This window comes from Acinonyx jubatus, chromosome D4 (assembly GCF_027475565.1).
Source record: "Acinonyx jubatus isolate Ajub_Pintada_27869175 chromosome D4, VMU_Ajub_asm_v1.0, whole genome shotgun sequence".
NCBI classification, from domain to species: domain Eukaryota; kingdom Metazoa; phylum Chordata; class Mammalia; order Carnivora; family Felidae; genus Acinonyx; species Acinonyx jubatus.
Window position 1 is genome coordinate 75026384 of NC_069391.1, and position 27142 is coordinate 75053525.

The 27142-nt window shown below is 42.8% G+C and overlaps 1 protein-coding gene across 7 annotated transcripts in view; it reads left to right on the forward strand.

The window, feature by feature from the left end:
* The window catches only part of PRUNE2 (prune homolog 2 with BCH domain), a 266301-nt gene extending 239601 nt beyond the window's left edge, over positions 1-26700 (forward strand). For 2 of the 7 annotated variants that reach the window (XM_015072607.3, XM_053205245.1), the window contains exons 13-19: positions 5609-5711; positions 6335-6466; positions 8096-8182; positions 13369-13467; positions 17277-17315; positions 21696-21743; positions 25874-26700. In XM_015072607.3, the coding sequence (XP_014928093.1) occupies positions 5609-5711; positions 6335-6466; positions 8096-8182; positions 13369-13467; positions 17277-17315; positions 21696-21743; positions 25874-25904 (539 nt within the window). In that variant the 3' untranslated portion in view covers positions 25905-26700. The other 5 variants (XM_027041002.2, XM_053205242.1, XM_053205243.1 and 2 more) reach the window with 5 other exon arrangements.
* Positions 26701-27142: the final 442 nt, after the last annotated feature.

The window sequence follows — 27142 nt, forward strand, 5'->3', positions numbered from 1 at the left end:
TCTGTGCAAATTTCTTGAAAACTGCAGCTGTCCAATTAAATAACGTCTGTTTGGAATTCACATGGGTCAGTTGTAGGTTTTTGTTTTTTTTTTTTTGTTTGTTTAACAGAGTTGACCTACAATGTTGCCTTAGTTTCAAGGGCACCATGTAGCGATTCGACAATTATATACCTTCTGAAATGCTCAACCAGCTGCCAGTTATAAGATAAGTAGGTCATGGACCGGGAAGTACCACATAGGGAAGATAGTCAACCGCATTGTAATAATTTTGTATGGTGACAGGTGGCGACCACACTTCTCGTGGTTGTAGGGTTCACCTGAATAGCTTTCACGTCTGTGCTGCTGCGACCTGTAGTAAGGTTGCTACCCCAGAGGTCATTCTAGAAACGAAATGGTCTTTTGAATCCTCTGAGAAGCTTTAGGAATAAGTCTCTTGAGGCTCAGCCTGGTCGGCTCTCCCCCTGCTTGAAGTTTGCTTTTCTGTGGACTCCATTTGCATCTGTGCCTGATGACAGGCGTTTCCAGTGAGAGCCTCCACCTGCTTTAGGGACGGACCAGGGAGAGAGAAAAGCTGTGTGTTCGGTCTTTCCAGTGCTTTCTGGGAGCTCCGGGAGCCTCGCTTGATTTTGGATTCACAGTCAGATGAGCACAAGCACCACAGTGAATGTTATCAACCTCAGGAAACATAAACGGCTTTTTTTAAGTTTTCTGCTGCATGCGCTCGTTTCCTGCAATCCTGAGGCCCCACCCTAAGCGCTCAGCTCTTCCAAAAAAGTGTCAGCTGACGAGGCCATTGTTCTCTCTTCCGGGGACAGGGAAATAGCGTCTTAGCGCTGCATTACACCTGTAGCTTTTGTTTTCTACCAAGCAGAAGGACATTTTGTCTTTTCACACTTCCTTCCGCCAGCCAGATTATCCATCTTCCATTCAGGCACTGCTACCTTCATGTAAGTATCAGGATCCCCCAGGGACTCCGACCTCGACAGCCAAAGAAAATGCCCATAGGCGCCCCTGGCCACGGCCTTGCTTTGCCCTGCCTCCCTGTCTGACCTGCGGTGGTCATGTGGCCCAGGGACAGGTGCTGTGGGGGCGGGAGGCAGTTTGCTCCAAGGGAAACCTTTGCAGAGCCCTGCAGAACGAGAGCTGGCCCGATCTCGCTGAAGGGAACAGCCAGCCGGCCAATAGAATCAACAACCCCTTTGTTCCACAACCCGAACATCATCCCAGATCTTCCCCGAAGCTCCTACCTCCTCAGTACCACCCATCAGGTATTTGGGGTTTGTTTGCTTTTTGGAAATAAAAAGAAAACCACACAAAGCTTGATTATAAAAGTAGCCTGTGCCCATTCAAAAAAAAAAAAAAAAAGTTGAACGAGGTAGAAAAGTCTGTCGAAGTAAATCAGAGTCACCCAGTAGTCATCTGTGTGTTGACCACGCGGGGTCTTAACTTAAGAGCCCCTTTGATGTGAAGAAGCAACATCACTGCTTCCCAGCGCTCCTGAGCCCATCCGTGCTTTGCCCGAATCAGGAAAGAGTGATTATCATCCACACGGTTGGGTTAAAACACAAAACAAAACCAAAAAAAAACCCCAAAAAGCCACCGCTTCTGCCTGTCACACACTTGGTGAAAATTCAGCTGACCCGTCGCGGATCACGTGGTTTGCTGTGCCCTCCGTCCCAGCCACCCCCTCCCCTGGCCTTCGCTCCCCTCCATTCTGTGTCGTCAGCTCGGTTTTGTTCATGCGTCTGTCCAGTGTTGTTTGGAAGAAACGGCCACCTTTCCTGTCCCCAGCTCTGCCTCGGCCTCCTCCGGGCACTGGCCTGCATGAGTGTGCCCCTGGCTGCACCCATCCGGGACGTTAGCGGGACGCTGCCTCTTGCCACCCCCTGAACAGCTTTTGTGCTCTGTAGGTAAAGACTGAGTTCAGATTTTTACTTCTGAATTTGCCAGAGCTTGGTCCGCTGTGTTGGAAGCTGACACCTCCTTCTTAGACGCTACTGATGAGAAAGCGACACTCCCCAGATACCAATCTCTTGTGTTTGTTATCCTGGCTTCTGACGAGCGTGTAAGAAGCAGCACTCCATAGTGAGCACAGGTCTTGGCGTGTCTGGCATTTTCCCACGAAGAAGTTCTCCCGTTCAGGCCAACAGGAAAGCAGCAGCTCGATAACTGCAAGGTGGGGGTGATTAAAACCGCCACCTAAGTTCGCTGCAAAGCCAGACTCTGCCAAGGGTCATGCCAGCTGGGAGCACGCGTGAGAGCAGTATCCGAATAATGTAGTCTTCGGCTTTGGTGACCTTGATAGGAGCTATGGTAGGAGGCCTTGGACACCTATAGAAGAACAGAGCTCAAGACCTGTCTTTGCCACTAACTGCTCTGTGACCTTGGGACATGACCTAGCTTCCCAGCCCTCCCTTACCTCAGCAGTCAAAAGAGGTGATCTCAGAGCCGGGGTCACCACCCATGAGCCCATGAGCAATATTCCTGTTATCTGCACAAACAAACAAACAAACAAACAACCAAAGAGAGGTCTAGGTGGTTTGGATCAACAACAGTGTGGGGTCACTCGGAGGCCAGAAACTGGCTTTTTATGAACTTGGGGACGGAGAATGTATTTCAATAACCAAGGACAGTTACACCGAAGCATTATAATGAGAAGTTTCCTTTCTTGTTTTTGTTTTGTTTTGTTTTTTGTGTTTTTGTGTTTTTGTGTGTGTTTGTTTTGTTTTGTTTTGTTTTTTTTACTTCTCTTATTTCGTTATAGGAGATTCAGGTAACTTCTCTGCAGTGTTGCTGGACACATGACCCTGGAAAGAATGAGAAGAGTTGCGGGCTGGTGTGTGTGTGTGTATGTTTTGGTTGCGACTGTCACATCCTCCCTCCTCTCTCCATCCCATTTGCTGGCCGGCACACTTGTGTCCCATCCCTCTCATGCCTGTCTGTTCTGCCTCAGGTAAGGTTTGCATTATCGCTCCAGAGGGTCTCAGGAGGCCCCGCGGTGGCATTGCTGATGCACCTCAGCGCACACGCCCTGAACTCACCTCCTGGTTCCTGAGAAGAGAGCTAAAGTACATGTTTTCAAAAAGCCATCCTTCTAATGAACTCTTCAGCTGCTGGCAGCCGACTTCCCTTGACTAAAGCTGCAATAAGCTAAATATTAGCACAGAAATCGGGTTAGCCGACCCCCTCGAAGGCATGTGCGAGGAACCAAGAGCAAACAGACCCATTCCTTCCAGTTACCGCCCTTTGCCAGCAAGGACGATCTGAAATATCTCCCGAGCCTGACAGCAGTGGCACCAGATCTGGGTTGGGAAGGAGAACTTGCCCGAAGAAGTCTTTTTCTTCTCGTTCCTTTCTTGCGTCTTCCACCGTCTCTCCTCCTCTTCCCTTCCTCTGTCTCCTGCCTCTTCTTCCCTTCCTGCAGCTCCTCTGCCCAAAACTACGAAACTCCACCTTCACTAGTGAATTTCAGGCATTTTTGTATAAAGAGACATTCCTGACTTAGACGATGATCAGGACGTGGCGAGCTGATTCTTCAGTATCCCTTCGAGTTAATGAGCCTGGGTGAACGTGACACCACAGCATTCCAAGGACAGGCACATTGACACAAAGAGCTGAAATGCCATTTAAGATGACTTCTGAAGTACTGTTTAGAAACCTCGGACTGTCCTTAAAAAAAAAAAAAAAAAAAAATTAGAATTAGAAATTCTCCAGAAACGGGAACAGAAATCAAAGTAGCTGAGTGGTCATGACCTTGAAGTTAGGTTGACACCCTGGAGCCAAGCAGCTACATTTACAGAGATGCTTTTGTACTTGTTTTTAAGTTGGATTCATTATGTCTATTCTCTCTTTGAATGAACCCGGTCCTTGGCATTGTGCGCAGTCTAAATGGCCTACCTTTGTGGTGTTAGCATTGGTGTAGCAAAGCCACTGGTATCCTTTGTGGATTTTCATTGGGTTCTGAATCTGTTTAAATGAAATTGTTCGGTGGAACAAACACTTCTTGTATTACAATGTATCTCCTGCCATCTTCCTTCACATCTCGTTCTTAAAGAAGTTGGTAACTACCTGCATGTTGGAAGAGGCAGAACAAAGCAAATAATCCATAGGGAAGCCACGGCAATCCTGTTTTGCAAACATGGGTTACATCGGGTGTATACTTACATAGGTAGCATTTTCTAACACGTGTGGAGTAAACACTGCATCCAACAACCTCAAATTAGTCATACACACAAACCCATAATTTGATATATTTTTAGTTGGTATCACTCTTTTCCCCCACCTCTTTTGTGGTAGGGTCATACTGTCTTTGTAGAGAATGTCTTATTAAGCTGCTTTTCAAGAGTTAAGCCCATCCAAGTCTACATCCAGCCTGTATTTTCCTGCCATGTAATCACCAGAGGGGTATTTAGAGTTCTGAAAAAATGAAACGCACTGAGTTCAGATCAGGCTTGAGGGTATGTCCCGTCTGCCTACTCAGAGCTTTGAGGCAATCTCTACGTAATGATTCTGAAGTCCAGACCTATGTTATATGACAAAAATTCCAAGTGTTTATGAAGGGACATTAAAAAATGAAAACACGGTGCATTCCTTCATTTTTAAGTCTGAAGGACACGAGAGACTCCACGCACAAACCCGTGGAGGTTTGACCAACAGCTGCCATGAGTGTCCAAGATAAGCTCTGAGGGAACACGGAGCTTAGAGAATGCCACACAGCTTTCAGATATGGGTAGAATGTCCTAAGATGTCCCTATATTTTTCTTGACCCTTGGAGTTCACACTTGCCTTTTATTTTCTCACACACGTGTGTATAGCACCCCCACCTCTGCTTCATGTCCACGTCACCAGGAAGTAATTCTCAAGTTTTCTCAGAAGCACATATTGTCGTAAAACGCAAAGAGAGGTTGGCTTTCACCAGGCCTTTCTTGAATTTGTTCTTTTTTAAAAAGATGAGGCTCTGTATTCTGTGCTCAGTGACTCTGGGCCTGGCCAGAACTTTCCATGTGTCAATGCACTGTCTGTTGAATCTGGAGATCCCAGGGACACTACAGGCAAGTGAACCAGTCCACAAAATCAAAATAAAGGTGTTTTGCTTGTTAACCTATTAGTATCTGGTCACTGGAGTATGTGAGCCTGATTATATTGTAGTTCAGTGACTAGATTTTCCCTTTAAATTAACGAGAGTCTGAGAAAAACAGCTAACAAGGATCAGGGAGAGCCTCTTAGCCATTAAAGGACTGAAGCATTATATATTAGAAACCTGTAAGTCAAAACCCCCATCCTTTGCTAAGTTGAATATTTATATACCCCATTCATGACTATGTACAACACATATAATCGTCCATAATCAATGGATATGCCATTAATGCAAATATATTTACACTGTATATTTAAGGCTGTATACAATATACATATATTATACTCTATGATAACCACTGAAAATAAGGTTATGTACTTACAGAAGTATAGCCTATATAATACTCACTTAAAGATCTGTTACATTTACGCACACACGCTTGCCAAAGCTTCCAGATTTGCCCTTTAGGTTAAATATTATCTTGTTAAGAGCTTTCAGTTGGTCACAAATGTCTTTTTGTTTGTCCCCCAGGATACTATGGGGACGGCCTAAATGCAATCATTGTGTTTGCTGCCTGTTTTCTGCCAGACAGCAGTCGGGCGGATTACCACTATGTCATGGAAAATCTTTTCCTGTGAGTGATATTTATGGCAAAGTGCTTTGAGTGAATGTCTATGGCATGGCATGGCAGATAGTGCATCTTTAATGGGAGGAAATAGATGATGTAGAATATTCTAAGCCTTTGATGAAAAGTCAATGAAATCTCTGTCAAGGAATATTGCTCAAGAGGCAAAAGCCTTTAAAAGAACTTTTGTCAGTTGAGTGATTTGAAAACAAAACGAACACAGTCTTGCCTGCACTCTCAAATCCTGGAACATTTCCTTTGGATAAAGTGTTATTTTTATTCCCCCCGTAACATGGCTTCATCTATATCATTCACTTGTGCCTTTGGTACATGATAACATTGTTGACATTTTTGAAATTCGGGCTCTAACCTACGTATTTTTTTAGCGTACGTGCATTAAAAAAAAAAAAAAAAAGATAAAAACAAGATAACCCTACAGATACATGAGCAATACTCACTCTCAGAGAAATAATCTTAGGAAACTGCATTCTTTTCAAGGTAAAGAGGTAATATGCACAACCATTCTTAAATGTCATACGCTCTGTAATTTAAATGTCGTATAATCATGTTGTAAATAAGATGAACTGTTTCATGTGGGAAATGAAAACCCTCCTCTTCCTTCCTGTGATCAGATATGTAATAAGCACTTTAGAGCTGATGGTAGCTGAAGACTATATGATTGTGTACTTGAATGGTGCAACCCCCAGACGCAAGATGCCAGGGCTGGGCTGGATGAAAAAATGCTACCAGATGATTGACAGACGGTACGTGGGCGTCATTATTTAACCTCCGTTTTGGCTTCCTCAATAACTCCCATTCCTAATTCCCTTTCATCTACCGAAACACGGTGATCACATTTTGGGAACATGGAATTATGCAGAGTTAAGAAAGGACAGAAATATTAAGAAAAGTTCACTTGCTGCCCCAAATCTGAAATAAAGCAGAGCTCCCCTAGGTTTTGCTAGGTGTTGTCATCTCAAACCTGGTGACCAAGTCTGTTCTAAACTATGTGTATGCCGTTGCTGTGTGAAGGTGCGGTGTGTCCTGATAAAAAAAAAAAAAAAGAATCATGGATATTCTGTTTAAGTTTATTTATTTATTTTGAGAGAGAGAGAGAGAGAGAGAGAGAGAGAGAGAGAATCCCAAGCAGGCTCGGCAGTGCGGAGCCCAACTCGGGGCTTAAACCCACAAACCATGAGATCATGACCTGAGCCAATCAAGAGTCAGATGCTTAACTAAGTGAGCCACCCAGGCACCCGTGGAGTATCCATGATTCTTTACTGGTTTTACGTGACTGGTTTTACGTGTCTTTACTGGTTTTACGTGTCACTTACGTGACATAAGTGCTGCTTATGTGCACTAGGACTGTTGATCTGGGCGACTGTTGGGCTTATAGTCCATCATTCGCCGAGATAGTTCAAGTTAACCGCTAGCCCATTTGGTCCCGTGGTGCACTTTTTTCCCAAGATACTTCACTTCCATCCATACTGGCTTGAATAGAACAAAACATGTTAGGGGCACCTGGGTGACTCAGTTGACTAAGTGTGGCATCCCCTTAGACGTGGCTTCGTGCATGACAACATGCGAGTGCCCTGTTATGTTATCTAAGATCCATTTGATGACCTAAACATTCATAAAGTAGCATTGCTAATGCTTCAAAACATGCCTGAATATCAAGAATGCTAAAATGGTAATCTGAAAGTCAAACAACCACATGATCTATTGTTACTTGTTTCATAATACAGAAGAAGAAACCAAGGCTTAGTAGATCAAAGAAATTGGCTAAGTTGCTAGTAAGAATGTGTTCTTTTCAAAACAGTAAAGATAATGCTGGCAAAAATGAAAAGAATTGTTAAGCAAAAATGCACCCTGATAGTCATAGATTTATGCAGTCCAGAAATACACCCATCCTACTTTACATTTATTCCTCTGGGAAAATGAGGTTGGACTCATACAAGTTACAAATTATATCTCAAAAAAATTGGGGGGAGGGGGGCACCTGGGTGGCTCAGTCAGTTAAGCGTCTGACTTCAGCTCAGGTCATGATCTCATGGTTTGTGAGTTCAAGCCCCGCATTGGGCTCCGTGCTGACAGCTCAGAGCCTGGAGCCTGCTTCGGATTCTGTATCTCCCTCTCTCTCTGTTCCTCCCCCACTCACACTCTGTCTCTCAAAAATTAATAAACATTAAAAAGTTTTTAATAAAATAATTTTTTTACTAATCATGGTCATTCAGTTCCTTCCCATCAGATAATAGGAACTTACCTAGAACTCTCTAATATTATAATATGCTTATTTGGGGATATACTTTCCATTTTAACTCCTACTGAAAATGGGTTAGGAGTGATTTTTTTTTCTTTTCTTTTCTTTTCTTTCTTTTTTTTTTGTTAAATAGGTTGCGAAAGAATTTGAAATCATTCATCATTGTTCATCCATCTTGGTTCATCAGAACAATCCTTGCAGTGACACGACCTTTTATAAGGTATGGTTGTTATTATACTAAAAATACTGCTAGTCGTTTTTCAAAATATGTGTTCATCGTCCTGTAAATAAGAATTCACGAACACAGACAGTATTTAGGAAGACATATTTTGCCCCTGCCTTTCCTGGAATGCTATTTTGGACTGTGTAGCAAGGAACCCTAATTAAGGGTGAGCATTATTTTGTAATGACTGTTTTCCCCACTATTACAAAACATGACCTCTCTATTGCTTGCTGTAACACAGAGGTTGAAGTGGGAGGGTTTCCATGCCATCATACAAAAGGGAGTAGGTAATACTTTTAAAGTGACTTGGTAATTTGTAGAGCATAGAAAAGGCATCATAACGCAACAGTGGAAAAATAAAGACAAACCAAGGACAGAAACGGGAGTGGTGTGCCTTGTCTTAATTGTTCTGTTTCTTCTGAACACATATCATGTAGGTCACGAAACTTAGGGAAAGAGTCTGGGCAGCCATTTTGAGAGGTTTTTTTTCATTGCCCATGAGGATTCTGGGTTTCGATTCAGTTCAATTCTGTGAATATTTATCCACCATTTATGTTGTGTTAGATACTGTATAACCTTACGTTTTGGGGACACAAAGAAAAAGAAAACATGCCTCATAATATAGTGAGACTTGAAACAGTTAAATGAAAGGGACAGGATGTATTGCCTAGAGAGCTTTAAAATAAAATACAGTCTTACCTAACATTGGGATGCAGAGGAGACGAACTGAAAGTTTTCTGTCTCAAAGTTATTGATGAATTTCTAAGAAACATTCTGATCACTTGTGGAGGAAAAAAAAAATGCTAAAGGTTAAAAACCTTTATTTCTTTATTTTTTACATGGACATTTACTGTGCCTTCCCAATTCTACCTTTTTTGTTCAGTGTTCACTTACATGTATGTAGCATGTCCACTTCCAACCATTGAGTAGCATCTTTCAACCTAGTTTTCCTCTGGCAAAGTTTAGTTCTTTACCATACCATGTGAAATTGCTTTAAAAAAATAATATGAGAGGGGAGGCTGGGTGGCTCAGTCGGTTCAGTATCCGACTTCAGCTCGGGTCATGATCTCATGGTTTGTGAGTTCGAGCCAAGCCCCACGTCAGGCTCTGTGCTGACAGCTCGGAGCTCGGAGCCTGGAGCCTGCTTCCGATTCTCTGTCTCCTTCTCTCTCTGCCCCTCCCCCACTTGTGTTCTGTCTCTGTCTATCAAAAATAAATAAATGTAAAAAAAAAAAATTAAAAAAAAATAATATGAAATATTTAAGGTATACAAAAGCCACTTACTTTAATGATAGAAAATGCTTTGGGATGCCGGGGTGGTTCAGGTTAAACGTCCAACTTTGGCTCAGGTCATGATCTCACAGTTCATGAGTTCGAGCCCAGTGCCGGGGGCTCTCTGCAGTCAGCGCAAAGCCCGGAGCCTGCTTCGAATCCTCTCTCCCTCTCTCTCTGCCCCTCCCGCCCCCACACTTTCTCTCTCTCTCGCTCTCTCAAAAATAAAAATAAACATTAAAGAAAAGAAAATGTTTTGATAAGGGAATAGGAATCAATGTACACTGAAGAGCTTATAAAAAATTTAATGGTGGGGTGTCTGGCTGGTTCAGTAGGTGGAGTATGTGACTCTTGATCTCAGGGTTATAAGTTCAAGCCCCACACTGGATACAAAGATTACTTCAAAATAGAATCTTTTAAAAGTTTTTCTTTTCAAATTTAATAGCTAAGAAAAGTAAATGTTAGTTATCATATTCACTCACTGATATTTGTTTGATCATTTGGGTGTTATAAAACAAATAAGTTTCTTGGTAAATAACAAAACTTTGTTACTGTAAGAATACTGAGAAGTAATTACAATTCAACATCATTTGTCGAAGGGAGTTTCAAGATGGTAAGTACAACAACAGTAATAAAATGATAGCAAAGAGTATTGTGGTAAATTATAGAAACTCATGGCTTACATTTACTGAGTATGTACAGGCAGTATTTCATTTAATTGTAATGTGAGTCCTCTGAAGGAGGTACTGTTTACTGTTTCCCTCATGCAGGAAACATCCCTGAGGTTCAGTGAAGTCAATTAAGTTGTCTAATGCAAAAACCAGCAAACCCTTTATGTAAAAGATCAGTCAGTAAATATTTTAGGTTATGTGGACCATCCGGTCTCAGTCACGTCTGCTCAATTCTGCCAGTATAGGTCCTAAACGGTCAATAGACACTATGTAGATAAGTAAGTGTGGCTGTCTTCGAATCAAACTTGATATGTGAACACTGAAATTGAACTTCTTAAAAATGTTTTCATATCACAAAATATTCTTGGTGTCAGATTTTTTTTCAAATATTAAAAAAAAATGTAAAAACAATCCTTAGCTGGAGGACTGTAAAACAAAAACAAAAACAAAAACAACCAAAGCAGTTAACAAGCTGGCTTTGGTGCATAGGCTATAGTTTGCCAACCCCAGGTCTAATGTAAAATAGCCAATAAGTGATAGACTCAGACTTTGAACCCAGTGGTCTGCCTAATTGTAAAGAAAATACATTTCAAGTACTTAAATATTATAGCCTACAGTCTCATCATGTGAGACCTTCCGTCTTTAAAGATCCCCCTCTGAATCAGTCTGTATCAGTGTAACCAATTTTTAGACCTGAAAAAAGAGGTCACTAAAATGTGTTATAGGTCCTTTTGCTGCTGAAGGAGAACACCTATGATAGAGGTAGATGGGAAATTCATTTATTTTTTTTAATGAATTGTCCGTGGCAAGTACTGGGTTAGGTGGAGATTGAGAGGCACGGCAGCTGACATAGACAAGTCAGCAGTTGAAACAGAGGGCATAGCTGAAGCAAAATGGGGGTGATAACACGGTGAGGGTGAATTTGGGGCGACAGGTAGAGAGTAAAGGCTGAGAGCCTGCGTCAAGAGAGGTGTTCCAGAAGAACGAGCCTTCAAGGTGAGTTTTGAAGGACCGATAGGATGGACTAGCTGAAACCAGGTGGAAACAGCGGGTCCAAACACACCAAGAAAGGGACAACATGACATGTTCAGAGAACTGTACATTCTAGTGAACGTAACCCTGGAGCTGGATGGAGGGTTCCCCTTCCACCCACTCTATCTTTTATCAAAACCTGAATTTAGCTCAGGAAGTCCAGGGGAAGGAAGAGGTAGTGTGTGTCCATCCAAGACTTCTCAGGACGACTAGAAGTGACTCTATGGAGACACAAGTCATTCACCGCCAGTGGCCCAGGGTCAGATTGCAAGTAAAATGTGAAAGATAACCGTACAGAGAGATGACCCCGCAAAGCCTTCCTTCTAGAATGCACAGCAGTTGAACAGAAGGCAGTACAATTGGCAGACGGCTCAGCATGATCTCTAGACTGGAGAGGTCTTTTTCTCGGAAACCATTCCAGAAAGTTCGATGCTTGATCAAGTTCCCTTTCAAGTGGAATGATACATTTTAAAAAGCAGTTTGCAATTACACCAATAATACACAAATGCTTTCTCCTTATGAAACATCCAACCATTACCGATAAGACTAAGTTCTTCCTTCAACAACTGCCAGTTTCTGTTCGGAACTCGTTTCCCCAGAGGCACATTCCTTGATCAGTTGCAATAGTATCTTTTCATGTTGTCTTATATCCATCTACACACATCTAACATGATAACGTGTAGATGAAAGCTGTTTGTAATTCAGATCCAGTTACTGGAATATGGTTTTGGTCCATCTGGACTGAACGTGCTAGCTAAAACTTAAAAAAAGAAAAAAACTAAAAAAAACAAACAAACAATTAAGCTAAAATATTAAGAGGAAAATGAGTTTATACATACTTTAAGAAGCTAATGTTTTATTTTTGAGACAGCACAAGCAGGGGAGGGGCAGAGAGAAGGGAACAGAGGATCTGAAGTGGGCTGTGTGCTGACAACAGTGAGCCCAGTGTGGGGCTTGAACTCATGAATCTCAAGATCATGACCTGAGCCAAAACCGGACACCCAACCAGCTGAGCCACCCAGGTGTCCCATGTATACTTGCAAAATTGATCAACCTCGGGGTGCCTGGATGGCTCAGTCATTTAAGCATCTGACCCTTGGTTTGGGCTCAGGTCATGATCTCCGTTTATGAGTTAGAGCCCCATGTTGGACTGTGTGCTGATATCACTGAGCCTGCTTGGGATTCTCTCTCTCCCTCTCTCTCTCTGCCCCTCCCCTGTCTGCCTTCTCTCTCTCTCTCCCTCTGTCTCTCTCTCTCTCTGTCTCTCTCTCACACACACACACACATGAAATAAACAAACGTGCAAAAACATGAAATAGATCAACCTTGGAAGAGTCTGAAAGAATTAATGACAAGATTTTTATTTAAGAACAAAGAAACAAGCAAACAAAGCCAAGTGAACCATAAACCAATGAATGTGGAGAGTGGCAGAAACCTCTGAGAGGCCATGTGATGTGCGGTCAAGAGTGTAGACCCGAGGGGGGTGGGAGAATAGGTGATGGGGATTAAGGAGGGCACGTGTGATGAGCACTAGGGGATGCATGGAAGTGTTGAAGCCCTACATTGGACACCTGAAACGAATATAACACTGTTAACTAACTGGAATTAAAAGAAAAAAACTTACAAAAAATAAGAGTATAGACTGGTCAGACTGCTCTGGTTGGAATCCAGGCTCTACCATATACCTGAGGTGAAACCTTAGGCAAATACGTAACTGTGTGTCGAGTTTCCTTATCTTTAAAAAAAAAAAAGAAGAAGAAGAAGAAGAATTAGAGGTATCTGGGTGGCTCAGTCAGTTAAGCGTCTGACTCTTGACCTCGGCTAAGGTCAGGATCTCACAGTTCGTGAGCTTGAGCCCCAGGTGGGGCTGTGCACTGACAGCGTGAAGCCTGCTTGGGATTTTTTCCTCTCTCCTCCTCTCAGCCCCTCCCCAAGTTTTAAAGGAGCACTCGGAACATCTTTTAAAACAAAAAGAGAATAATAATAACAAGCCTACCTCACTAGGCTTAAGAAGAAATAAGGGAGTCGATACATATAAACCTCTTAAAACAGTATCTGGCATGTTGCAACTACTCGGATGTGTAGCCTTTCTTCTTAGTAAGTGCGGGGCCAACGTGTTAACTTTTTCAGGATTTTCAAGAAGAGGCAACACACTTAGAAGGGATGAAGTGGACACTAATGATATCTTTTCTCTCTCTTTTCTTTTAGCTCAAAATTCAGCAGTAAAATTAAGTATGTCAATAGTTTATCAGAACTCAGTGGGCTGATCCCAATGGACTGCATCCATATTCCAGAAAGCATCATCAAGTAAGTCGTGATGGTTTCCAAGATTTGGTAAGAAATTCTGCATGTTTGGAGGGGATTGGAAAACAACTCACTTCTGGAATACTGGGGAAATGTCGTGAATTCTATTTAAAATAAATACACTGAGTGTTTTCCAATCAATAGATTTTTTTTCCGAATACCCATAGAGACCTGTTCTTTCAGATTCTCTTTCACATAATCTTCTCTTGGGGTTATCGATCATTGCTCATTTCACCTTAAATTTTGCTCCCATTTTGCAAAGCATAGATTTAATATGAATCAGTGCACCTGCTGCCTGTGTCTCCCTCTCTCGCAGACACAACAGGGTCTGAGCACAGCTTTGCCTTCTTTATTGCCTTACGGAAAGTAATTTACCTGCCTGGCCCTAGGAAAAGGGGGAAAAATAAACTATCTTTTCTCTGTTTTCTTCTAAATCCCTTTTCTTCACGGGTCCCTTCAGGTGAAAGGTAAGGCAGAGTGGTAGGTGGCGTGGGTAGGGATGATCCCCTTCCTCAGGGTAATGCAATTAGCAGCCCGTGAGGAAACAGCATGGAGACTGAAGGGCGCTGGATCGTGCTGTAAAAATAATGAGAATAACAGTTAACACCGGCTGCTTGGAGCGGAGACTTAAAAGTACGGATGCCGAGGAGGGAACTCTCCTGTTTGGTTCACTGTTGCAAAGAACCGTTGTTCTCTGTGGGTTGTGCTTTTCTTCCTCTGTGTCTGATTCACTCATTTTTTTTTTTATTTGATTGAAAATGGGAGGCCTTTAAGCTTTAGCTCGAAGAAAACAGACAAGGATAGCCTATCTTCCTCCATAAGATGGATAGCAAAGTAGACTTCCCAATCTGCACTTCCAAAAAAGAGTCTTTTTACTAAAAAGAAAAAAAAAAGGCAGGGGGAGGGGTGGGCAAAGAAGCTGGAAGAAAAGACTTGCATTTATTTCGGGGCAATACCGTATCAGGCATTAGAAGTGCTCTATGTATGTAGTGTTTAATCCCCATAGTAAACCCCCAAGTACAGATAAGGGAAGCCAACAACGAAGAAAAGCTACTTATGTCAAGTATAAGTAGGAGCAAGGAAGAGATGGAACTAGAATTCAGACCCAGGTCAGCCTGGCAGCAGAATTCTCACACCCTTTTCTAGCAGTTTCCTTCACCCCCCTTAAAGTATTGGAAGTCCTAGCTCAGGAGTAGATGCGTTTGGTTTTCCTTCTCTTGATATGAGGTGAACACGGGATAATGATTTGGCTTAGAACTGCCCGTTGGCTTAGCCGAATCAAGCAGTGTTCGTGTGATCCTAACAGCGGCTTTGACCCTCTTTAGCTTATAGGACTCCCACCCCCTGCTTACCTCACAGCTCAATCCTGCTACCTCAAAAAGGAGCATCCCCACCTCTAAGCTCCACTCCTACGGTCGTAAAGTCACTGGAGTATCCACCTCCTGTAGGGCTGTCTCCCTTTGCAAAAGATGACAAGGACATTCTCTATTCAAGTGGAAATGAGCACTGGCCACTTTCTAGCTAAATAGGGCAATGCCTCCATGGTGTGGCAGTTGGAGATAGAGAAGAGAATGGGTTTTGGAGGCTTAATAATAGATTTGAACCTTCCTGCCAGCCCCTGACATCGAGCTGGGGCATGTGGGTGGCTCAGTCAGTTAAGCATCTGACTTGGGCTCAGGTCAGGATCTCGTTGTTGGTGGGTTCCAGCCCCACATCAAGCTGTCTGCTGTCACTGCATAGCCCACTTCGGGTCCTCTGTCTGTCTGTCTCTCTCTCAGAAATAAGTAAACATTAAAAAAACCTCTCCGTGCCTCAGTGCAGCATCCAGAAAATGGGGAAGTAAGGGGCAATTCATAGAAAGGCCCCAAGGATTGGGTGAAAATGTGCATAATGCATCCAAGAGCCTTCCCAGCAAGAGTTGGCAATCCAGAATGGTATTATAATCAGGTTGCTTTTAGAGACTCATTATCTGATAGGAAAGTTTAAATGAGAAGTTACACATGCCCAAGGCACTTTTCATTCATTGACACCCATCAGTTTTCAATGACTCCATTTGGGAGAAGTTTCTTAAGGAGAAAAGGGCTCCATTTGGGAAGATTTTCTTCTGGAGGGAGAAATTTACAACCATCCCTGTCCTCCCCGTGTGTCCATGTTTTTCTCCCGTCTTCCGCCGTCCATCTTCTCTGGATGTCCTTTTTGCCACTTCTGTTCCTAGCCCGCATTGTCTCATTTTCATGTTATGCCATTTTCAAAATGAGAGAAGCCATAAGCCTATTACTGAATACCATTCGGAGAATCTAATCTCGGCCAGTCCCAAGACCAGTATTCAGCTAGGCTGGAGCCTGTCATCAAAGGACTTAAATGAAAGAAAAAGTTGCCCAATCTGAAATTAGATTTATAATTGTTGATGACAGTATATTCTTGTTATTTGTGGCAATCATGTTCTAGAACCCTAAACGGCGAACCGTTGTTCCTAGGAGGAATACAGGGCTAAGTTCCTGCAAACACCTGGTTAATTTCCATTAACCAATTAACATAGAACCTTGTGTGTTTCTGTGTAAAAATGGCTGATTTGATATATATTGTTGACTCACTAACATTGCATTCACGGCCAACAGCACCATAGCCCCTGCCCAAACAAAGCTTCTCTAATGCACAGATCCTCTCCAGAAGGCACATCACAGCCTTCTTGTGCTTAGGAATGCCAGACAGCGCCTGAACACTCTGCTTGGGGGCATTTTAAATGGCGAAATTACCAATTAAAAGCACAAGAACAGGGAAAACATGGCACTAAATAGACAGCACCTGTTGGCAGCCTGAGCCTGCGCTAAAACGAGAAGGCAGAGCCTTGTTTTGTTGGGCCTCGACTGGGAATGTGCACATCAGGTGGCTCAAATTTTTTGCCACTAATAAAAGTAGTGAGTCACCATAAAGGCGCCACAGGTATTGACGTGGGGGGGGGGGGGGGTCAGAAACAAAATGCAAGCAGGAGGCAAATTTGCAAACAATGCAAAGAACCTGCAAATAACGAGGACTGGCTGAAGCTAATCATGAATTCTAACTCCTCGATTATATCCCATGAAAATACGTTTTTCTCCAAAAAGGCAATTTGATTCTTTCAGGGGGGTAGGCTTTTTCTCTCACGTTCTGTCCGTTCTTTAAAACATGTACCTGTCATTTTCTCCGTCTGTTGGCTCATCTTGCTCATTGCATTCATTTTTATCCCGTAAGGTACGATGAAGAGAGATCTTATAAGAGAAGTGTGAGGTAAAATCTCCTGATCTACAATTCACGCTGGACCCGCTGTGTGTGTGCACCTGTGTCTTAGACTCGTGGGTGACCTCAACATGCTACCAGAGCAAGAGGTCATTCTATCCGTCCCTTGTTGCATACCATTCCTGGTCTTTGTCTTGTGTGTAAAGCTGTTGAGGTCAGCCTGATTTGCAACTGAAACCCACTAGGCCAGATTCACCCTTGAGCTGGCCCAGGCTGCAAGCTGTCTCTAACTATACGCAACAGACCGGTGTGGACGTTTTCAGCTTTACTCCGCCAGCATGTTTCTGCTCTCCTTGCAACTTGTGTTATCTACCTACCTTTATGAAGGAATTTGCAAAGCAAACATGCAGAAACACCGAATGGGAGGAAGTGGCACCATATCTAATCGAAGGAGCGTGTCTCAGTGCTCCAAAGGATGGTTTTTAAAGGCACATGTGCTCCACTTATGTTTGGCTCTGCTTTGCTGAGTGACTCTCTCACGCTGTGCTTGCTTCTTTTCTGTTTCTTTTCCACACCGATAATTTTTGCTCATGCAGACTGGATGAAGAACTGAGGGAAGCATCAGAAGCAGCTAAGTAAGACTTGGTTTTCGTTCAGCAGCTGGCGTGATGTTGGCTTGCGTTTCAGGAATGAATCGGGAGAAGCCGCATGCCTGGCGTTTTATTTTTGCATCCTGATGATAATGCTGCACTTCAAAGGGTCCCCTTTGTCCCACATTAGATGCAATGTCTGGTAGTTGTACTACAATCTGTTTTCCCCTGTGATCTTGGTTACCTTAAGGAACGCATTTGTTACTGGTTTTTTTTTTTTTGGTGGTGGTGGTGGGGTTTTTTTGTTTGTTTTTTTAAATGTACATGTAATTTTAGGCACCACAGCAAAGGAACACATCACAGGCACCATCACATATAACATCCAGATCGTTGTTAGATAGTTTGAGGCCACAAAAGCTCATTAATTCATCCTAATAAGAGAGAAACGATGACAAGTCGCAATTTGGACTGTGGAACCAATTTCGTGACTTTCCAAGTTTTTTTAAGCCCCTTATTTAGTGACTTGGAAATATGCTCAACTAAATAGCTTCAGAGTTATTTGGATGAATAGAAAAAGGATCATTACTCACTATTGTTAAAGTATACCTTTTGAAAAGGCAAAATCTTAACTTTAATACAACTATGAAATGATACCTGCCAATGATTTTACTCAACTAATTATTTAATGACAGACCCAGTAAAGTGTAAAAACCAGTTCAAAGGACACTTGCAACGCTAGATTTCTGTAGGTGATTTATAAAGGAATGTTAGGATAAGATTATTGGTTTAGATGCAAAATGGATCAACATCCAACAGGGCAATAAACTGTAAATTAGGATTATCTTTTCCACTGGATTGAAATTATTAGCATCTCTGTCCCCCAAAGAGTTTTAAAATAGCTCATCAACAGAAAGTCAACTCAGCATTCCTTTCAAAGAACATCCCAGTAATTTCCTTTTATTTCCAAGTTCAAAAATTTTTTTCTGACACTTTATGTCAAATGCAGACAAGTACTATTTAGAATGTCTACTATATTAAAGCTTTTCCATTTCAAATATTGCCTACACCATTAATATTTATAACTAGTTCTCATTTTAACAGATAGTGCAAAAGCAGAAACCTGGGCAATGTCCAAACAGCTACAAATTCTGAATAAATACGTTTTGTTTTTTTTTTTTTCTGTATAGATGTAAATGCCAATTCCTCATGAGAACAATCCATTGAGCTATTTTTTTTTTCCTATAGCACATTTTTATTGCAGGTGCTATGTAGAATTATTTGCCCACAGTGTGGATCTTTTGAGTAAAAATTCGAGGATGAGGGGCACCTGGCTGGCTCAGTCGGAAGAGCATGCAACTCTTCATTTCAGGGTCATGAGTTCAAGCCCCACATTGGGCATAGAACTTACTTTAAAAAAAAAATTAATTAAAATTTGAGGAAAGATTTTTGCCTTAGAAATGTCGGCATAGTTTAGTGTTATAAGATTCCTATGCTGCGTTGGTTTTCTTTCAAGATAATGGACACCCATGTAGACTAACAGTACTCAGAAGTCTTTACATTTCTACTCTAACAGAATCTTCTCAGTCTCTAACTCAACTGTTACAAACCTGAAGTTGGGAAAGGAAGATGTTAGGAACCAAGGAACCTGATGTGGGCGTGAAGTGCCCTGTTAGCTTTTATCTGTACTCGGCTTACATTGTGTCATGAGATTCCCCGGAGACAGAAAGAGCAATGAATTGCTGTTTCAGATTCTTTTTTTTTTTTTTTTGGATGATATTATCCTTATGAAATTAAGGAGGTGTTTTCAAGACAAAAGATTGAGGGGAGGGAAATCAATAACTTTCCAGCCAAACCCATTATAGAGTCATGTTGTATTCTTTCATTATTTCCATTAAAACCTTGCCTTTTCCATAGAATTTCCCACTCCACCCCCATCCATATTTCTACTTTTCCTGTTTAGCTACCATAATGAAACAGTTATCATTTGGGGTTTATTGTGTGGCTTTCTCCTTTTTTTTTTCTCTCTGATCATTCTTTCTCTTCCCTACGCCCACAGACTCTCTCCCTCGGTATCTAACTAGCCTCAGGTGGTCCTGAGATGTCTGGATCTCCTTGCTGAAGGAAGGACCCAGCATATCTAATACAGAATAGATCCTCAGGAAATTTCTGCTGCATAAATTGACAAATGTGCCTAAGATTAAGTTCATCCCTGTAGAGCAGTGATTCTCAGGCTTTGCTGTGCATCAGAATCACCAGGTGCACTGGTTCAAACACGGTATCCTGGGACTCACCCCAGAGTTTGATTCAGCAGGCCTGAGAATCCAGAATTCTAACACGTTCCAGTAATGCCAATGTTGCCTGGCTCAGCACCGTGCTCTGAGAATCACCACTTTAAATACCTGAGTAGAAATAACTAGATTTGTCTTAGGAGTCTATGCTCTTGCTTTGGATTCAGTGGGTAATCTGCCTGTCTGAATTCCCCTCCAACTGATCCTCCTTATTTTGATGGTGACATTACACGTGTGAGGAATTCAAAGATACTGGCACATTTGAAAAAGTAATAAGAATTTCACTGTCCGCCCCACAGAGGATTGAAATGCCTCTGAATCCTACCATTTTAGCCCACTAACTACATCTCCTTAACTATCTTTCACCCTCTGGAGTGACCCCCAAATCCTTGGACAGACGGTATATGAGGATTTGGGGCCCAGAAAACTTGGTCACTGCAGAGGTGTGGTTTAGTTCTAGAAGCCAGATAACCCAGGTTCTTTCAATTAACAGACACACGCTGACTTTCCACGTGACCTTTATTAGAAAGCTTCGGGCTGGTTCTAACCAAAGCAAACATATACCTTGTCATGGAACAGAACCTATCTGTTGCTTTGCTTTCTTTTCAAATGTTCACCTTCTCCCCACACACACACGGCCTCTTCGGTGACTTTCTTCAGCCTGTCTTCTGTTTTCCTTAAAACTTGGCATCTATACAGGACAGAAAATATTTTCAAAGGACTATTTGTATAGAGAGAGCCATTCTTATTTTAAAGAATCTGTCTGCGGCCTTTGGAGGGACAGTATTAAATGGATTGCAAATTGCTGTTTTCATGGGAAGGATCGCGCAAAGTTAAAAAAAAAACAGAAAAGCTAGATTCAGAAGAACGCCTTTTCTTGACTCCGCTCCAGCTTTGCTAGGTCTTTCTGGCATACTGTCAACCCCTGCCTGACGGCCCTTGTTCACTCAAGTTGCCAAAATCCTCTGTAAAAATACCTGACCACCAGTGAGAACGGTGGAGGGAAGAAGCCCTCTGCCCTTCCCAGGGAGATCGCCTTCTACCATCCCAACAAAATGCTCGCCGTTAGGAACTGAACCTCTCGTGTTCGAGCAGATACATTAGCTTGTGAAATTATTCACATTTACAAAATGAGCTCTCATTTAAAAAGATGGCAGAATCTCTATGGGGCACCTGGGTGGCTAAAGTCGGTTAAGCTCAGGTCATGATCTCACGGTTTCATGGGTTCAAGCCCCACGTTGGACTCTGTGCTGACAGAGCCTGGAGCCTGCTGCGGATTCTGTGTTTCCCTCTCTGTCCCTCCCCCGCTCAGGCTCTGGCTCTCTCTGTCTCTCAAAAAAAAAAAAAAAATTAAAAAGATTGTAGAATCTCTTTAGTCTTCGCCGATAATAAAATATAAGAGGAGAGAAAGTACAAGTTGAAATTGATCAAAATTAATATAAAGTACATTTGAAATTTGCTAACAGGAATTCTGCCAATATGGAATATCAAAAGCGGCTAATATTACACCAAAAGCATGAACACGTTCATACATTGTAACAAAACTATTATTTCGTTAGCTTATATGGCTACATTTTTTTTCTTTCTGGACACATTCAGTGCAGGTTAATCTTAGGATTCACTTATAGTACTGGAACACAGCTGTATTGTGTAAGTGTCCCAGTATTTTTCTGTAACAAAGAAAGCTGACATTGGCATTTTTTTTGTCTTAGTATCTAGGAAAATCCTCATTCTTGTACAAACTGAAAGTTAACTGTGTTCATGTGCACATAAAAATGGGGCTGCTTGAGAGGGACTGTCCATTGTGTATAAAGTATATTATTTGGGTTACAAATAAAAATTTGCAATATCATGATCTCCGAATAAGATAGATTGAAAAGTCAGGAAATAATAACAAGAACAGAAGAGACCCCTGGAGTTGTTTGAAATTTTCCATCTCCCTTTTGTGTTTCTCAATCATGGGCAATTAGTAAGTTTCAAAACCGGTGGTAAAAGAATCAGGTGTAGATTTGTTCGCCATTGGCAGTGAGACCCACATCACACAGTTTAAAATACCCGAGAGTGTTGTGCCTACAAAGTGGTAACAGTGGAGAAAATGTTTACTTGCTTCCTTTTTTTTTTTTTTCCTTGCACTCAGAACTAGCTGCCTTTACAATGATCCAGAAATGTCTTCTATGGAGAAGGAGTAAGAACTCACCATCAATAACAGCTATGTGGTTACTTGTAGTATTGTATGGCTGGGCTCTGAAAAAAAAAAAAAAAAAAAAAAAAACGCATCAAGGACTGGGTAAACTCTGTTTAGATGTTCAGCTTTCATGTTCTCTGTTTCTCAAATCAGAAACTTAAAGAGAAGTGTGCCGGCTTCGCACTGTCTCTTTCATGATCACTATTACATTCCTTAAGGACAGCTGAAGTCTATTTGGCATTCTGTTTTCCAATCCAAAAACGAGCAGAAAAATGAATATTAGAGCCAGATGTTAAGAGCATTTGGGCAACTCTGCTTTCTAAGTTACTTCATCTTTTTCATTAGTGAAAGTTGGGACTTCCATTTGAACTTCGTATCTTAGTGGATGGGGGAGAAAAGTGTCCTTGTTTTGAAAATTCCAAGAGGCAACAGAGTCTGGATGGGACTTTAGGAATGATCTAGTCCATCTGACCTCATCCTGTGACAAATAGAAATCAAACACCTAGTGAGGGCTCACCATGTGCCAGGTTCTATGGGAAAAGCCTCATGCACATTATCTGAGTTTTATCCTCAGAATAATCCCACGAGGTACATGTTGCAAGTATGGAAAGAGTGGCATAGAGAGATTGTCTGACCGGTCCAATGTTTTATAGCGGTAAAAATGTCCCAGGGCTGGGCTTTGATTCTGCATGCAGACCCAGTGGTTCTGAAAGCAGAGATGGTCATAATTCTGGAATGGGTGTGCAGCCCCTAACTTTGGTTAGACCAGAAAAGGACACACTTAGGTGCTTCAGAGAATGGAGTTGACTATTGGCCAAGTCCCTTTCAGGGAATGAAGTGTGGCCGCCAACGTGCTCTCAGAGGAAACCCGGCGATCCTGTTAAGGGCTCCTCATCTGATCTGAGCTGTGGCGAATTTAACACTGCCCTTCCCAGGAACCCAGGAGGGACAGAGATCGGATTTGCATGTCTCAGCTATTGTCACGTTTTGTTCTCTTTGGACCTCCTTTCCCTCAAGGTCCAAAGCCAGGATGGAAAAACCGTAATGCCACAGCTGGGTAGCCGCCACGTTGACCTTGTAGTTTAAAGTTGGTGGACAAAAACCCCAGAGAGAAGGTCCCCGCTAAGGAGGAAAGAACAAACGTTGTAAGGAGACCTTTGAATTCACACAGCTATTTTTCAGGAGGTGACGCGTGCCACGCCTCTTTGAGATGAAGACAGTTGCTTCAAGCACATTGCCGAGCAAACATTCTGCAGGGCAAAGAGGAGTCCCTGAAGCCACTTCCATTCTTTGCGCAAAATTTCCCCTCTGCAAAACAGCGCCCCCTACAGCAGAGTCCCGGGCCTGCAGTTAACGAGCAGCGGGGCGTGACTGTCACTCACTGGCCTATGGCTGCCACATCTGCGGGCTTACCCACTCCTTTGCCTGTCCTGTTGGGCTCCTTGTTTGTACGGAGGGGCTGATCGGGTTGGGGAGAGGGCAAACAAGAGGGCACTGGTCCTTGTTTGCGTTCATTCCAGGGCTGGGCGTGGGGGAGGGAGGCTGCTACCAAGGTTGACGTTCCTTCCCTTAGAACATATTCTTCTGCACGCTTCCGTCTTCTTCAGCCCGGCCTTTCCCAGGCACGTGATCTCAGCCCAAAGGATGAGATCCAAGCCGAGGGCCCAGAGTGGCCAAGGAGTTCTTAGGCTGACCTCTAGCCCTGGCTTTCTGGCTTTCGTTAGTATCAGAATAAGGGGCTTTATTTACCTTTTTTCTGGCTCCTGCCTGGAAGCATTTTACACCTTCCGTAGCTAGTATCGAATGGAGAACCTGAAGAAGAAGCAAAGGCTGTTTTTCAAGGAGCTCAGGCAAGCCAAGAATGAAATGAAATGTGCCCCTCTCCTTTTCCTTAGAGAAAGAAAGGAAAGTTATGCCCCCCCCGCCCCCCTCTTCCTATATAAAACACAAGAGTTTATTCATCACTAAACAATATTCTCAGATACTTTGTAAGGAAACTCATTTAACATATGTGAGAAGCCGAAATGGCCTAGGGTAAAATTATCAGAAGGTTTCTCGCGGGGAAAGCTGGTTAGAGAAACCCAAGCCCCTCTGCCCAAAGGTCAGAAATAATCCTTTTGTATTTCAGTTCTGATTAAAAGTAAGTTGTTTGTTTGTTTTCTTTTTTCCCCGAAAAAGCATACTGTTTTCAAAAGTATCCCCAGATGTTTGTCTCCTTCACTTCCAAGCTTGGACTTTATTTGTTCATTCATGTCCTAAGACTTGCATATGCTTTTAAAATATTTTTCCATAAATAAATAGTGTATCTGATCCAAGGGAGGTGGTACTTACTAGGGGAGACTTTAATTAGTAGCACTGTTGGTCACTTTACTGTCCCCACAAGATAACTGTTGTCTCAAAAATTAAACTTCAGTGGGGTTTCCTGTATTTAAGAATCATTTAAGATGATTCTTGACTATCTCTTCTTCAATAAACCACATAAATAGGTTTCCATGTTTCAGCTTTTTGTTTACCAAAAGCTGAAGGGAAAAATGAAGCCCTAGAAAGTTTACCAAAAAGTCAGTATGTGGGTGCCTGGCTGGTTCAGTTGGTGAAGAGTGCAACTCTTGATCTCGGGGTTGTGAGTTCAAGCCCCACGTTGGGTGTAGAGATTACTTAAAAATAAAATCTTTCGGGGTGCCTGGGTGGCTCAGTCAAACGTCCGACTTCGGCTCAGGTCATGAGCTCACGGTTCGTGGGTTCAAGCCTCGCGTCGGGCTCTGTGCTGACAGCTCAGAGCCTGGAACCTACTTGGATTCTGTGTCTCCCTCTCTCTGTCTCTGCCCCTCCCTGGATCACCCTGTGTCTCTCTCTGTCTCTCGAAATATTTTTTAAAAAAATTAATAAAAATAAATCTTTAAAAAAGTATGAAAAATGAGGTGCTTCAGAACGGGCATCCTGGTGTAAAGGGTTTTGTTTGTTCGTTTTTTCAGATTTTTATCAGGGTTCATTTAAAAAAGATCCTGAGGTGCTCACAACTGAAAACACTTGAGACTTAATCCTTAGCAAGCCTCGAGAGAGAGACAGGATTGATCTATTTCACGGATACAGAAATGGAAAGTTAGGCAAGGCAGGTGACTGGCCCAAAGCCCCAAGCTAATAAGTGGCAGAATTGAGCGAATGTGAAAGGAAAGCTTTCTTTACTCCTGTAAACTCGATGGGCAGGCACACGGGTTACCAATGGCTTTATTTGCAAAGCTGCTCGAAGGATCCCCCACCCACCCCCAGCTGCTGCACATCCCACAAGCAAACCACAGTCCCCGTGCAGTGTGCGGAGGGTGGGGCCGGGAGGGCAGGTCTCATTGAAATCCACAGATGCCTCCCAAATGGCCTTTTTCAAACAGTGTTTTCATTTGTTCCTGGCTGAAATTCTTCTTTTGAACGTACAGACCGGAACTCTCTGGTCAGATGGGTGTCAGAAAGTTGTGCTAGGTTCACTAAGAGGCAGAAGAGAGAAACCAGTGGAGCGGGGAGGTTTGGGAATTATTTTCTAGGTAGTTTTGGGAACCCACTAGACCTTAAGAACAACCTTGTCTTAGGTTATAAGAATCCATCATCGCGTTCAGGTGGACTGACCCCTGTCATGCAAATTCTTGGACTCTCGCAACTCTTGTGGGTTCCTTTGGGAGAGGGGGGTAGTTTTTCTATTTCATTGTTGCCTTGTATGTGGCATTTATCAGATTACTGATTTCAGGCAGATCATGTATTCGCCCCACAAGGGAAGGTCATTGACTAGAAACAGGTAGCCCCCTCCTTCCCAAAATGCAACAGGGTTCCTTAATCTACTTCAGCAAAGAGCCCTCACACCCGTCTTTTGCCTCCCTAGATCATTTTGAGAGGCGTAAAATGCTTCCAGAAACAGTTTCGTAAAAATAAAGAAAAATTCCACATTTTAGAGAAAGCCTTGGTCATGAGGGAGGGTGGGGTTTTACTGGGTTTTTTTCTAGCATAAGAAACTTGCATGAGCTCTTTTCAGTAAGTCCTTGGAGGAAAAAAAAAAAAAAGCAAAGCACACGCCACTCCCAGCGATCACCAAATGCTTCCTATTCAATTTCTAGTGTTTCTCATTGTGTTCTTCCTTTTTTTCTAAGTATTGACCTGAAGCTGAAAGGAAAGGCTTAGTCCCGCCCAGCTGGAAGAAAAGGATGTTCTGCTTCCTGATTCTGCTGAAACATACCCACCTGGGAGAGACAGGGCGGATGGTACTTTTTTTTTCCACTTTGCACTACCTGGTGCCATTCTAAATTTCTAAGGGGAAACACAGTAAGGGAACTTGTTTACTCTTCACGTGTTTTATGAAATTGCGTGTCCTTTTCCTATTTTGCCAATTACGTGCCTCGAAGATTTCGGTTGAACCTTAGCAAGAAAATAGGACCTTCCGTCTCCATATTTGGTTACCCCTTGGTGCCGTGATATCTCCTCTCTTAGACTGGTGTTGAGCAGTGAGATACCCTCGGTCCGCTGTTTGTCACGAGTGGATTTGTTGGCCATAGATTAGCGGGATTTCTCCTTGGTGACCATTTCAGGTTTAAAACACAGGGGGCTCGACTCTCCCTAGGCAAGTTACCTTCCTGTAGCTCTGCTTTTCAAACCCTAAGCTTGCTGGGCACAGTTGGAAAGCAGACCCCGGTGGAAAGCTGTCATCGGCCATGTGCCCGCTTGGTTCTTGTCCACGTGAATCCTCTCTTAGGTCTCAAAGGGAAGCCAGACTTTCTCATTCACCTCAGTTTTATTTTGGTTCCCAAATTGGGTATCATGTTGTCTGTGAGTGGTCTCTTTAAAAATCGTTATTCCTCCAATGAATGTTGGAAATTCATTACCCGGCCACGCTCAGCTATCTAAATGTCTCTCTCAAAAAGTAGTCTGCTTTAAGTCACTTTAATCTGGTCACTTCAGTCACCTCCCTTTAATCGCATTTCATTTAACTTGAATATGACCGTGTACTATCATTTGCAAAATTTCTCTGTGGAGTCTTCGCATGCCCTTTCAAAGGCCACACGTGGCCTCGCATCCATGGGCCTCCAGCGGGAGGGCTGGCAAAGCAGTGGCCAGACTTAGCATGCCGCCTGTTTTCACGTGGCCTTCCTGTGAAGGATGGCTTTCCCATTTGGGCTGAAAAAAAAAAAAGTTGTTGTTGTTTTAAATATTTCGTGACACCTGAAAAATCATTCACATTTCAGTACCCATAAATGTCTTACTGAAACATGGCCACACAAATTTGTTTACAGACTCTCTGTGGCTGCTTTTGCGCTACAGCAGCAGAGTTGAACAGTTGTTCACAGACCACGTGGCCTACAAAGCCTAAAATATTTACTGTGTGTGTGGAACAAGTTTACTGGGCCGTGCCTGCTCCTGCTCAC